The 15480-nt window shown below is 40.9% G+C and overlaps 1 protein-coding gene across 3 annotated transcripts in view; it reads right to left on the reverse strand.

Annotated features, from left to right (window-relative positions):
- BRF1 (BRF1, RNA polymerase III transcription initiation factor subunit) overlaps positions 1-15480 on the reverse strand; it is a 164703-nt gene that overhangs the window by 96321 nt on the left and 52902 nt on the right. For all 3 annotated transcript variants that reach the window (XM_021400928.1, XM_021400929.1, XM_021400930.1), the window contains one exon: positions 1949-1980. In XM_021400928.1, coding sequence (XP_021256603.1) covers positions 1949-1980 — 32 coding nt within the window. The remainder of the gene's footprint in view (positions 1-1948; positions 1981-15480) is intronic.

Here is a 15480-nt window from a genome sequence, read left to right on the forward strand (position 1 = left end):
ATTTTCTTCAAAAGAAAAGTTGGCAGTTGGACTAGATGATTTCTGAAGGTCCCTTCCAACCAAACTATTCTATTCCAAAAAACTCCTATGGTCACACAATTAACAACCCCGTAGATCAGTTCACCTCCTGCAGCAACAGAGCTGTATCAAGTAGCACATTCAACAGAAAAAAAGTCAAGCTTGGCTGTTAGCATCTAGGCAAGAGTTTATGAAGGTCAGGACTAACACATTTTTCAGACTTATTTTTCCTGATATAAGTTTGCTACCTTTCTTATTTCACCAGCAAAAATGGTTACCTGGACTAGTAGTACATAAGTTGTACAGGTAACTTCAAACAAGTCAAATATTTTGGAAAGACAGTAATATCGCTTCTGCTGACCACCTTTCTTTTTCTTTAATGACATTCACATCCCAACTTCACAATAGCAAAGCTGTCCTTGAAAGAAAAAGTCACTTCAAGGTAACAGTACCATCCAATAAACCAATTGCTTTTAGTTTTTAGGCATACCATCTGCAAGCAAAGAATGATCTAAAGCACAACACAGGGATGTTTTCTGTCTAGGCAGTAAATTTTTTGCCACTAATTTTAGAGGGAAACAAAGCATCAAATACTAAGAATCACCTAGGGAGCTTTTTTTGTAGGTAATTTTATTTTAAGCATGTATATACAGTTGACTTAAAATAGAAAATGGAAAGGTGGTCGGTTTCTATTTGTTTTACTTTTCTGTTGTTGCTGTTTAATGAAACAAACTGAGGTTGGAGGGAGAAATCCAGAGGAAGTCTGAAAAACTCATTTCTGGTTTCTTCAACACGGCTTTCTGGCTAACTATAATTAACAATGACATTTAAGATTTCTGTTTGCTCAGATTCATCTTTAAGAAACTAGAATTGGAGGCTATCAGAAATCTTCACATAGTTAAATACGTAAATAAAGTTCATGACAGTGAAACGCTGCATTTTCTTCTTCTTTCCAGGGCTGACTATTTCCATACCACTGACCTATTTCTGGCTCTCCCATCTCTTCAGTTACCCCCCTTTAACCTTTTGGATCTCATATGCCCCATCTCAGCACCTTTTCAGGCTGCAATGTACAGAGGGGAAAAAAACAAATCATTCAATATTTGTTCCTGCCAACAGGACATCTATTTTTCTTTTTCAGATTCAATACCTCTTCTTCACATTTGGTAAATATTCTCCACATTACTGCAATCATCCTATTTCATAGCAATCGCCATGAAAAATCACTTGTGTTTAGAAGGAAATAACCCCCCCCAGTCTACATATGCAATATTTGCTTACAAGCAATCAATATAATTCAATAAGAGTTTGGAAAGAAAAATAAAATGTTAGTAATTTTAAGAATTAAAGATTCATTTGATTATTGCAATTCCAGCAGATTGCTTTAAGCAATAAATAGCCTTCAGAGGGATGCCATTTACCAAGACAGCTGGGAGGACAAAAATAGATGTAACTAACCTACTCACATTGTATGTAAAACAGTTCGAACGTGGAGAATGCAAGTAAGGCAGCGTATGTCAGCACAGCTTTCTATTTCCACACAAAGAGCAAATACATATTTTGTTCAAAATACAGTTCATAAAGCACGTCCCACGCATACACTAATCCATTTACACTGTATTACCTACAAAGACTTTTGTCTTCTACGATTATGTTAAAAATGTGTAACAGCTGACCTTGTGCCATTGCAATGACTCGGAATCCTGAAGAAAGCATCACACCAACTCTTGATACGTTACTTGCAACATTAAAAGCAAAAGATACTTGATATTTAATTTCACTGCACAATTACTGAGTTACAAACCCGGTGACTTTCCAATTCAGAAATTTTACAGAGAAATTAAAGCATCCCAAATAGCCCATGCTGACAGCTCTTTGCTTGAAAGGAACCTTCATCAAGAGAATTTTCCCACAAAAACAGATACAATACCTGAAGAAGATCACTGAGGTCCAGTAACATGTCTGTGAAGAAGTCAAGGAATATACACGCTTGTTGAATGTGACTGTTTCTAAATTTCATTAGCAACACAAAAAATGAAGGAACAATCCCAAGTTAAACTGCAGCAGAAAGCAAATACAGGTGAGATACTGGGATGCAATGCTTCTGCTCACAGCCAGCATTCAGCTAACAGTTCTGCTCCCCAGAAACTCCTGCCAGCACTTGCTGCTGCAGTCACTGCACAAGCTGCCTATGTAAAGTGGTGGTCTGAAAGAAAAAGACAACATCTTGTGCAACTTGCAACTACTCACCATATCTTGCAGCCTAGGAAGAGAAGAGTAACAACAAATAACAACATTAGTAAAGAGATAAGTGTGAAAGTATTTTAAGAAGGTAAAACATCAATCCCTCTCCTATGCTATCTTAGAAGGCCAGGACTCTCTCACGAGGTTCAACATAGCCAAGTGCACAGAAAAGAAAGAAGCTGTTTTGTTTTGTTTTACAATAAGGGTGAGGAAACACTGCCACAGGCTGCCCAGAGAGGTGGTGGATGCCCTGTCCCTGGAGGCACTCGAGGTCAGGCTGGATGGGGCTCTGAGCACCTGATGGAGCTGTAGGTGTACCTTTTCACTGCGGGGGAGTTGCACTAGATAGCCTGTAAGGGCCCTTCCAACTCAAACAATTCTGCGATTCTACTTTCAAATTCATCATCACCCAGTATGAGTACAGGATAAGGTTACCAACCAATGCTCCTTATGGGCACACCCGGGACTTGAACAATAGTTCAAACGAGCCAAAACTACCTTAAGTTTCCATCAGATGTTACTGAAATTAAGCACATTTTTAAACATATTGTCTTCAGTCCTAAAAAGAAAGCCAAACAAACATTAAGCTTAAAGGGCAAAGGTGGCCCTCTCACTGAGACCAAAGTACCGCTCACGTGCTCCAGCTATCAGCCAGCCAGGACTGGCTCACCTGTCGTAAAGGAGCTCCGGATTTACCATTAAAAGGATCATCAAAGTAAACTTAATGAGGGAGGCAGGCGAAGAAAACATGTATGGAGAAATTTTCTATGCATTAAGAAATGCATAGAATTCATAGAATGCATTAAGAAATCCAGTATTAAGAAACACTGGAACATCAGTATAGTTCGGTACACCACAGTAATGCAAGTGTCAGTGTGTGATGTTTTTGGGGGTATGCCATTGTACAAGTTTCTCCTAAATATTGTCAGCAAAAATTCAGATAATGTAATCACTTTATACATAAACATTTGTTCACTAAGTATTTTTATCCTTGACCATTTCTATCCTTAGTTTGCATTTTAAATTATATGAATTTAGTACTCCAGATTCGCTACAAAATTCAATACATTGTGTTAATATTATTTGGTGAAATATTATTTGGTCAAATATTATTTGGTCAGCATTAAAAGAAAAATCACAGTATAGTTGGATATTTAATTACGTGAAATTTCAGCCTCTGAAAAAATCCCAAACCTATTATAGATTAAATTAAGTAAGGCATAAAAGTAATCTTTAACACAGTAAGAAAATTGCTAACACAAACAGTCTGTAAAGAAAAAAATATAGCTTAGAAATTTACACAGGGCAATACTGAATTAAATGCGACTTTTTGGCCAAAATAGTGAGAAAGGGGAAAATGGAAAGAGTTCAGTAATGAAACTGCCAAGAAACCACAGCTCTTGACAGCTCCTCAAACAGATCTAAAAGAAATCACAACAGCAATTTTATGCTTGAGAAATATTCTAGATCTAAAAATGTTCCTAGTGCATTACTGACTTGAAGTGTCCGGTTACCATTTGCCCACCACTGAGATACCTAAAGATACTGAGATACTTCCACCAGTGAGAGAACTAAAATTATCACTTGTACTTGACAGATTTGGTCACAATTTAGGGATATTAAAAAAATAAACAGAAAGAGGAAAAAAAAAAATAAGCTTATGGGTTCTTGAAACGCTGAAGTGTGCGGTTGCACGGCCCCAGGAGCTGCCTACTGCCACTTGAGACAGAACCACTGCCAGAAGTTAGTGCACATCTTAAGCGAGCCAGAAAGCTACTTTTCTAACCCAGGTATTTCAGTCAGAGTCATGAAATCCGTACACTAATTTATTCTTCACCCTCATCAAACAAGCTAAAAACACTCTGGTGGAAGAGCCAAACTTAGTAAGACGCTGCAAGTGCTCAGTCTTTATGACTGTAAGAAAAATACACCTACCTTCTAATCTAAGTAAGGAGAAACAGAGAAGGTGCACGCAGTTGTAGGGACAGAAGATTAGAAGTTGGGAAATTCACTAGCAGTGTTCAGACAATAATTTAGAGCCATGCTACAGATGCTTTAGCATACAGTTGCTTTGCTCCAGAGAGGTTACTTCAAGTGTCCACTGAAACAGTAAGCAAAGGTCACAGTAAAAATGTGGCATTTCTGGATTTCATTTAAGGTAGCCTCCAGCAATCTCTCTCAATGATTAGATGTGTAGCTGCTACAGCAAAGCAAAAGCAAAAGGGAAATTTGAGTCATGCAGTAGCAATGGGTTGGCCTTTATTGTGAATATTGTGAGCACAATTATCAGCAGGAAGTAGTTGTAAAAACAGGCAGTTGTTTTGAAACTCCTTTTCAGAGCTGGAACAGTCCAGGAGAACATACAACAACAGCTGAAAACTGCAGATAATACTTAATATGTGCTCCAAATTTAAACAACCCTAAGATAAATGTTTTCTTTGAAGCAGAAAGAAAACAATGATAATTTTACATATGGAGACTGCTGGGACATGGAAAAGTTCTCCAAGAGACAGAAAGCTACTGATACTGTAGATAGACACATGCAAAATAACAGAATATAAACACAAGGGGTCTTGGGTTATAAATGTACCCAACTGAAAAAGAAAGAAAAGGAGAAAACTTCAACAGTTTCAGCCACTTCTTTTTTTTTTTTAATTTTTTTTTGCTGCTTATTTTTCAGCTGACTTCACCAAGGTATGCAGCTGATTGTTCACCTCTGGAAACCCTCAAACCAAACGAGATGAGTCGAAAGGCTTAACTTCAAAAGATTTAATTCAAGGGAATCCTTTGACCAATGTGATGCAAGAGGTCAGGCTGAGCGGTCAGAGCACTCCCCTCCTGCCTTTATAATCTGGTAATCTGTGGATAATGTGAGCACACAATGAATCACTGCAATAGTGATCTCATTCTCAGTACCAAAGGAAACAAAAGTTCGTGATGAAATGAATACTACCGGAAACCTAAAACCCAAAATACCAAAACAAGCGTGCATTTGTCTTTTAGACAGGTCCACATTTTATATATTCCAGCAATTCGAAAGTACTTATATGGATAAAAATCCCCTTGGGTTTCGGGTATCATTAATCACAAGGCAAAAATGCCACTTGACCAAGTTTATACAGAGACGCAGGAATACTTGTAGGAGATCGAGTTATTACCCCTCCTAAAAATGTCTTGGTTTTAATGTGTGACAGAATCTACAACAATCAGGAAAGCCTCAAACAAACAATTTCATGGGTTTTTACTGTGTCCATTTCAGTGTGTCGAAGTGCAATATGTAGTGTCATATTTTGGAGACACAGGCATACATGAGCAGCACAGAGAAGGCGGAGAGATTGGTTTGGGTTGGTGAGGTCTTTTTTGTTTGTTTGGGTTTTTTTGGGGGGAGAATGTATTTATTTTATTTTTGAAGTATTCTTAAGTTACCCTTCAAGTTTTTCCTTAGTGTTTACAACAGCTTACTACACAATCAGTGATACCACAGAAAAATTAATGCCAAGGAATCGTGACTACAAGCCACTCAGCAGAAATGTGACATTCATGAGAGCTGTGCTGTCCAATAGTGAAGCTTCACCCTTTTCAGCTGAAACTAAAACACTGTCTGCTTCTAACAAAAACTCCTAACAGATCCAGTAGGTATGTAAGATAGTTAAATCTGAATTCCTTCTCTGTATTCAATAAGAGTGATTCAGCTGGCCGCAAACAAAAAAAAAAGAAAACCTTAATAAGAAAGATAGCTGACAAGCAGGCAACAAGCATTCTGAATATTAAAACATATTTTTCTCAAATTTTAAACGAAATCAAACATTTGCAATTTCAATGTTATGTTTTGCATCAGCTCCATACGAGATGAGAGCTTCCCAGAAGCACCTACAATAACAAACACATGGAGATAAGATAAAAGGGCTGGTGGACAACAAAGCAGAGTGATACCAGGGTGAAAAATTAGTGGCTGCATTTGCCTGGCCCTGAACCCAGTTCTGCATCTTTCAATCCTATATCCTTGCCCTTCTGTATTTTCATACTGCAAGTGATTGCTGATTGTGACTTATCACAATTAAATCTCTGCTGCTTTACAAACTTTCACTCCTTTAATTAGCAATTAATTAAAACTGACTGACAGCACTAATTGTTTTCTAAAAACATTTCTCTTCCCAACTACACTGAACTAACAGGATTAGAAAATAATAACCCAAACCAATTCTTTTGTAGAAAACTCATTTCTCATAACTCTCACAAAGATTTGCCTCGGGGCTGAAATCCTATGGAGCCAGTTTCTAAAGTTTCTTAAGTTTGCAAAGAACCAGTTTGCATAGCACTTGCATATACACATAAAGACAGCACTTAAATCAAACTGGAAGGTACAAAAGCCATTTTCATAAAAAAAGCTATCTTCACTTATGTGAAGATAAATGCATGAGAAAAAAAATTGCATTTTGGTCTGTGGTTTGGGTTTTTTTAATGTGTTTTTTTTTGTTTTGTTTTGTTCTTCTTTGCACATAACTGCATGTCTGTATTGCATAAAACCAGTACTTTAAACTCCTTAATCGTTAAGGACAAAAAGCACTGCTGGGCCACTTCCCCGGATCAACCAGCACGTTATCACCAGTAGTTCCCTTTCAGAATGTGGAACACCTCTATATTCATAGTTACAACAAAGCCAGCAGTGGTATTCCAGCACTGTACAGCCACCGACGTAGATAGAGCTATTAAAAAGGAGACAGGCAGACATTTCAGCCTGTGTGCAGCCCGCCTGATTTGGTCTCCTTTGCAACTGAAGTCACAAGAGAAGCCTTCTGGCTCACCCAGGGGCTGAGCCGGCCTCTGACACCAGTTGTCTCTCTCTCCTACTCTACACCTGGCAACTAAGGACAAAATCTAGGGCAAGAGGGCTGCTGAATTTGGCACAAGATCGACGGGACGAACCCACTGCCAGCAAGCTACATTAAGCTTCTAACTCCCCAATGCACGTACAGCTCAGTCGTCACAAAATTAATGCTGTTGCTTTTCTTAATAATTTTCTTCAGAGCCATTGCCATTTACAGTAACATTTCCATAAGCAAGTGAGGCTAGCTGAATATTCAGTCAGTGTTCAGCTCTTTTGAAAATGCTGCCCTTAGAGAATACAGTCTTCAAAGAGTTCAGGCCAGGCTGCAGCCCGAGAGTTACTGACTCCAAGTAAATAACCTGCTTTGTGTGATACTATGGAGTATTTACAAAGTCCCATGTAAATTTACAGCACAGTGCAACGCAACCAAAAAAGAAAAACAAAATAAATACTTCTTGTCCAAAAAAGCTTGCTGCCTCGTTTATTCAGGATGCTATGCAAGGAATATGTGAACGACGCCACCAAAAGACAACCTGGATAGTATACTTCGGGAAGAGAAAATTAAAGCATAGGATGAAAATGTAAATATTACGTTTCTAGAGACCTGAGTTCATCTCCAACCTGGGCGATGTGACCGTGCATAAACAACAGCTGGCTACATTCACAAAACAAAACATCTCCGAACAAGAAAGGGAGACCCTTTCCCCTGAAGAGTAAATTGAACAAGCACTGGTGTGGCAAAACAAGAGAGGTTGCTAGGAGAAGCAAGTTTTAAGGAAGAACTTAAAAGAAGAGTGGAGCTGGCAGACTAGAATAGGAGAGAGGCACCAGGAAAGGAGCAAAGCTCAGGCTGCAAGAGAAAAAGAAACAGTAAATAGTGGAAATGACTGCAAAAAACATTGTGTGCCTGAAAAGAGTTCAAACACGTAAGCGAGGGTGAAGCTATAGAGTCCAAAAACCTGCACAGCATGGCCAGCTAGTAACAGAGAGGGCATAAAAAAGCAGCTGGGAAGGAGGACAATAGTAAAGACTTAGATAAAAGTCAAGGAGTTTAGTTTTTCCTTTTCCCTGCAATGAAATTTCTACAATGTTTATGACTTGTACCAGGACATTTCACAAAACATAAAAGGTACGGATTTGGAAGAATTATTCCGAGCTGACGATCTGGAAATCAACACAGCACGTGTCAGCCAGGTTTGCAGCTGGAGAGAAAAGTGAACGAAACCCGGAGCAGAGAAAATCACACCCAGCCCAGCAGGGGCAAAGGAAAACCAGCGCTGCTGTGAGCCTTACAATCTGCTTCTCAGAAAGCTCCAAATGGAAGCGTTTGGGAAGATTTAGGAAATAGAAGATGTTAAGGTTATGGTTTGCCTCCTGGCACTTTGCACCAGGCGTGAACAAAGAATAACCTCAGCCTGGCTCAACCTGGCGCCGCTGTGGCCTGTCACCACCACTTTCCCTGGACCGCTATTTGTGCAGCAATGTGGCAAACCTGCCTAGGGAACCACACGAAATAAATAAATATTTTTCCTTTTTTTTTTTTTTTGGCCTGTTTTCAGCTGGATTAACTCCCCAGCTCACACGTAACTGCACAAACACCTGGGCTGATAGAAGGCAGGGGATGGACTGGGGGAGGAACAAGCAGGCAAGGGCAAAACAAGATGATTTCTTTCTGAAGCCGTGCCAGCTCACACTGGCTTAAAGCACTCATCTCAAACACAGCCTGAGACAATCTCTCTGTCATCCATCCCACCTTCTCAAATTTCTCTTTAAAGTAACACTGTTTGCAGAGTCCTCCCGGGCTAGCCCCAAAACACAAAGACCCACCTTATCTGAAAGAGAAACTTTAAAACAAATAAGGAGCAAGAGCCTGCAGAATAGCTGCTTAACAGTCAACCGGTCTTAGAAAACTGATAACACCTTCCCTGTTTAAAGCACACAAATGATTCCAGCGCAAAAGTTCAACACAGCATTGCTCTGCTTTACACCCGGTCAACACCCAGATGTACCTTTAGAGTAGCACTGCCCTGCTGTGTTAAACCAGAATCAGCCCAAATTTCGTAGATACAGAATGGTTTACATTTTCCATGCTAGAAGCCAAGCATCACACCTTTGCTTTCATGCCCATACAGAGCCTAATGCACTGGCATTATCTCAGAATTTTGGTGGGATGGGAGAGTGGCAGCTGCTGTGCAACTGCGCTGGGGCACAGAGGAGTTTGCACAGAATCTCAAACACTGCTCTCCTGGAAGTATCAATGAACGTGATATACCCATGCACACACGTTATCCAATCTCTTACATGTTAAACAGAGCCACTCAGCAGGAAATTCCTGACACTGGAGTCTTTATTTAAACAACAAAAAAAGCACAGCATCAAAAAGAAATGAATGACATCCTTGCCATTCTGAGGCTGCTGACTTCCTAATGGCCTCCAGTGGAAAATCCAACAGTTGGCTGCAATAAGCTTCCCGTTCTAAAAGACCTTGCAGAGAAATATATCAATGTATGTCACGTAACACAAGCAGAAAATAAATTTCTGTTGCAAGCCCTTTTGCATCAGACGCAGGTAGGAACATGCCTGTAGAAACCCTTTCGTTACTTAAACTAGATACTCGTCACAGTGCACCGAAGGGAGCTCCTGGATTCAGAACACAGAGAAGTGTTGTCCATTTCTGGCAGCAGTGTGTTCCAGCTGACAGCAAAGCCCACCTCAGGAGGTGAGCATGGCCTGCACTCCTGTGGTCACCCATGGCCTGAGCTCTGCTGGAAAACCACCATCACGACCACTGCGTGGATGTGACCAGCTCTCCACAAGGGCACGGGCTGAGCAACACTCAGAACCATCTAGGTTGGAAAAGACCTGTAAGATCGAGTGCAACCATCATCAGGGCAGGGGCTCAGTGGGAAATTTCGGTCTTCTTCATTCTTCAGTTTCCTGCTCCTCAGTGTTATTAATTATTCACAATTAAAAGTGTGGAGTTTTTCTTTACATGCTCTTTAATGTGTATTTTGCGAGCCTGCTACATACACCTTGCTGCTTCTTGCTCTTTGGAAAGGAGAGAAGGAGAGCAGAGCCAGAGCTGTGGCTGTCTTCCACAAACACTACCTAACTGTTAATTACTTCTCAAAGCAAGTCTGATTAAAGGCATTACTGTAACTCACAAAAACTTCCTCAATCACCTATCCATCTTTGTTACGCATCTTAAACACAGCATGGAGCTGAAAACGAGGTGTTTAGCACCGGTTCATCAGCAGTCTTGGTAGTCAGAACAACATGCCCCTTTTCCACTGGCTGAACTCCTCCAATCAGCCTGGTTCAATGTAAGGAACAGAAAACATGGAGCTGAACTGATGCACTGCATCAATGGGTTGAGAAACCCTCAACCCAAGCCAGCACTTTAAGAAATGTCTGCACTAAACATGAAAAATAATTCTACTTGAGACTGTTCACTTCAGCAGAAACCTATGTAAGTCATACCAGCACAGAGGCGTACACAGTTTGCTGTTCTACTAAGAAGTTCTGTATTTTTTTTAATTATGCTTGCCATTTTGTTCAGAAATAACAGCTTATCCCAAATGAGTGACTAAAAACAGCATTTTGTGAAATAAGACATCAGACATTTTGCACAGGCTATGCTTTAGAGTACTGCTGCTGGAGCATTCAAGGGAGGTTTATTTAGACAAGTAGCTGAGCAGAAAACTCATGTTACCTCCTCAGACAGCTAGCCAGGTATCTTGGGATACAGTAACAAACACAAGCAGCTACGTTAGCATGTCTGAATTCACCCACCTGTGGACTGGACACAATACACAACCTTGCCTTTACTTCAAAGCAATGCACAAAGGAGAGATCAGCACTGGCCATCTCAGTCAGCATGAGCAAGTATCTTCAGTTCCTGCAAGCCCAGGGCTCAAGAATAAAAAAAAAGAACCTTAATAGCTTTCCTAACTTAAAATTGTTATTTGATATTTTGTCATTGTTTTATGATTTTTGGTTGTTGGTATTCCACATCATAACATCATGTAGTGTACCAGGAATTAAAGAGTTAATGCTCCAGTTCTGTGGATCGTGGATAGTTCTGGGTACCTGGTTCTCAGAAGAGAAGAAGAACTACATTCCCCAGAGGACTTTGCTGCCCTGTGACCGTTTTCCGGTCAGAGGGAAAGATAAAACTGTTCACATATCACAGGACGTTCCCTCTTCTCGTCCTGTCTCTTGTCCCGGCAGCATCTCGCTCCCCAGCCATCTCACCGTCGGCATTAGAGCAAGGCCTACTTTAATTTTGGACACTCTCTCTCATTGTATTGGATTTATTAGCTTAAATTGTAATTATATTGTATTATATTGTGTTATTTTGCATTCCGATATCTTATTTAGTAAATTAGTTTGTTTCTCCTCAGATCGTTGCCGCTGTTTTGTTCTCAGGCCCATTTCCTTACCCTTTTTTCCCTTTTCCCTTTCCTGGGGCGTGGGTCCATGGGTTCCTCACCCCAATTGTCATGGAACCAGGCCGAACCTGCCTGTAAACCGCTGACATATTTTTAAAGTACCTTTCAGGGCGAGAGACAAGTGATGCATCATGCTTTGAAATGGATACAATGCGCAACATGACACATTCCCCTTCGAGGACATAAAACACCAGATTTTAAATTTAAAACAAATTTATGTCTTGAAAAGTTGCCTCTAGAAGAAGATTAAATTTGGTCCTGCTGAAAGTGTAACACTGCAGCTGGAGGGAGGAGTTCACATTGCAGCGAAGAAAGACAACGTAGCAGAGATTTTAAGGTAGCTAACTTTTCAGAGAGGTCAATTACTAGAATAAATCCTCCCCGTGATCTATTCAGCAGGGAAAACACGTGATACGCTTTCTACTTTATCCACCTGAAGGGGTGGGAAATGAAAGTTTCTCCTTCGCAAGCTGTTTTCCCCAGGAAAATGAAAGGCAGCCCAGAGGAACACAGGGTGGCAGGAACACTGTGTTTCTGTTCCCAGTTTTCTCACTGCACTGCAAAAAGCATGTTATCTTTCTGCATCATAATATATATAATAAACAAATAAATAGTTCTCCCTTCCTTGGTAAAATGCTCTGACATCTCTTGATTCTCTTACTACAGCAATGATCATTTTGACTCTAGTTCCCAGCTCCCTACAGAGGGACAGATGAACCATCTGACAACCGTACTTTTGATATAAAGTCCCATTAGTGAACTCTATGATCAATAACTATCTTTCAGACCATCTCACTGCCCTAGTGAGAGAGACCAAACCATGGGTTGATCTAACTAGCAGGTTTGTGATTTACAAATCAACACAGTAATTTGCCCACCTGTCCCAAACACGCAAAAAGGGCTTAAGAGCTAAGTTACATTCTGAGTTCCCAATGATGAAAATAGATGCAATGAGTATCAGATACTCGACCCCCCCTTCAAGTATGCCAGTCCTAATTTCCACAGATCCGTTATCCTAAACGCATAGCTAAGTTCCTATAATAAACTGAAGGAAGAAATGTAAAGTTAAGATTTAGTTCAGCTTTGCACCAATTTGCTCTAAAATCGCTTTATATATACACATACCATTTTTCAGTGTTTAAAAAAAGATAAAGCGAGCGTCAATTGCTTGTTAATAGGTTACTCATCTTTATGAGGAGATCCTTGAGGAGCAAGAGGAAAGCACTTTACTGGGGTGAGGTATGGGGTGGGGAGAGCAGGAAGGAAGTGGCCAGAATACACGTGCAGATATCCTATTGAAAACTCAAACCTTCAGCAAGCAGCCTGCCGCAGTTCTCTACACATCATTGGCATTGCAATTCTGTTGACACTACCATCAAAATTTGCTTCACTTAAACAGGAACTCCCAAAGCATTTCAAAACAACATTGCACAGTGAACACACTGGAGTTAATTTGGTTGCAAACGACATTTCTCACATTCTTAGAAGTTAACCTTCATTAAATGGTTTTAATCAAGATGGAAAAAGAGGAATATTTTCTTGAAGTGTCATTTTAAACTTTTATCCCTGTATTATCTTCTGAATGCTGTAGCAGTGGAAAGTACTTATCTCATGTCTCCCTTACAGCACAGAGACTGCTCTTTCATTATCAGTTTTTAAGAAGCTGTAAACTTATCTCAGCTGCTGGAATTCTTAACCACAAATAAAAAAAAGAAATCAGTAATGATGTACATATCATCTGCCTCTGGGAAAATAAAAACTGTCAGTGATACGCTGGGAAAGATCTCCTTAGACTCCTTTCACGCAGACTTGCAGCATTTTTATTGTAACCACGCAGTGTAATTTCAAATAACATTCTACAGCAAGCTCCTAAAATACATCTCTGCTCCGAACAACAACTGAGAATGCTATTGTGGGTCCCGTGCCTACAGCTGCTTGCTTATTGTGTCATATTTGCAGAGCTTTCAAGAAAAAAGATAGCATTTTTCCCCCCACTACCCAGCCTTACAAATTCAGTCTAGGCTTTTGATAACAAGCTCAGTACAACAGCAGAACTAGCAAGCAGAACTTGCTCTCCCTCACAATTTTAACCGTGCAAATACAGTTGGAAAGGCATATTTCAGGGCCTTCATAATATCACACAGGAGACTACTACGCAGGACACGACTGCTACATTCTGGGAGGCAGCGCATTGCTGTGTGTGGTTCGGATGCACGGGGGACAGACGCATCTACACCGCGTCACTGCCCTCGCTCAGCAATGTGCTTTGCTTCACTTCTGTGCCTCCACCTCTCCAACCAGAAGACGAAGACTGTCACACTGACCTCCTCCACAGAGCACTGTAAATTCTACCCCTCTGCTAGGGGGGAGCAAACTGGAATTACAGCCCTGCCGTGAGACCTGTTTGCATATTAGGTCATTATAACCGTATACAATAAATACAGTAGGTAAAAAACAAAAACAAAAAACAAGAAAAACACAACAAATGGGTAGGAACAATCTGAGAGAAAAGCTGAACCAGGTACATACCCTCTCAGTTAAAAAGTCTGCCAGTGTGCCCAAACTGTTGTGACATGAGGATAGACAGATGGACTATAAGGTAAGTGTAGCTGGACTGCCAGGCTCTAAGGGCTGGCTTAATAGCACAAAGCCCAGCTTGCAGACAGTTACAACAGGCATCCCTGAGGGGCAACTCTGTCTTCATTCACACTGAACCACCAAAGCAGAAGGCACCACAGGCAGGTCTGCAGTTGACACTAAGCTGGAGGAGCAGTCCATCCACCAAAAGGTAGGGCTGTGCTCAGAGAGACCTCAGCAAGTTGGAGAACAGGGTGGGCAGGAACTGCATCTGTCTTTACGTTTAAAAGCCCTCTGCTTGAGACAGAATAACCCTTTGCTGCCGTACAGTCTGGGACTGATCAGCTACAGAACAGCTTGCAGAAAAGGAGCTGGAGGTCCCCATGGACAAGCTGAGCAGAAGTCAGCAGCACGCTCTTGCATCAAGAAAGACTAAGCACATATTGAGCTGTATCAGCAGAAACTCTGGCAGCAGTTAGGGGAAGTGATTATTTCCCTCTATTCAGTAATTATGAGGCTGCATGTGGAGGGCTGTGTTCAGGTTTAGGTCCTCAAGACAGACATTGGCACCCTGGACTACCTACAGTGACCAAGATGGTCACAGGGCTGCAGCATTGTACGTATGATGGGAGGATGAGACAGCTCGGCTTGTGCAGCCCAGAGAACACTTTTGGCAAGGAGATCTAACGCTGTCTTAACCACCTAATGATGGTGTACCGTGAAGGAGGAGCCAGATTCTTCTTGGATGCACACAGTGACAGAACAAAAGGCAAGCGATGCAAGTTGCAGCAAGAGAAAATCTGATTAGATACTATGAAAAAAAATATGTTTACCATGAAGCCCAAGAAGAGTAGGATACAACCATGATTAAAGATAACAAAAACTCCACTTGAGTAGGGCTTCAGCAATCTACTGAGGACATGAGTGGAGAACAGAAGCAGATGAACCGGAAAGGCCCCCTCCAATCTAAATCATTCTCTGATCCTACATGGGACACAGGCTTTCTACATTGTCTCTGCATTTTGTCAGCTTCAAATACATGGCCTACGTAAACATTTCCCTGCATGCATCCCAGCTTCTCTGTCTACTAGGAAGCTGGTGGAAAATTCTCTATCTTCTCTTCCCTCCCATTCTACAACCTTCTGAATGTCTTGGTTAAAAAGGATTCTTGTAATGAACAATTTTTTTAAGTTACTTTTTTTGCAGCTTCTTTTTGACACCGCTCTCTGGTTCTTGATACTACTCCTCAGCCAGCACTCACGCCTCCTGCTCTCTCTCCCATCTTCTCCAGTTGCAGCAGCAAGAAAAGTGACTCTTTTACAGCTCCATAGGGAGGGCTGCCAGCAGTATCAGCAAAAAACA

Source organism: Numida meleagris, chromosome 6, assembly GCF_002078875.1.
Source record: "Numida meleagris isolate 19003 breed g44 Domestic line chromosome 6, NumMel1.0, whole genome shotgun sequence".
NCBI lineage: Eukaryota > Metazoa > Chordata > Aves > Galliformes > Numididae > Numida > Numida meleagris.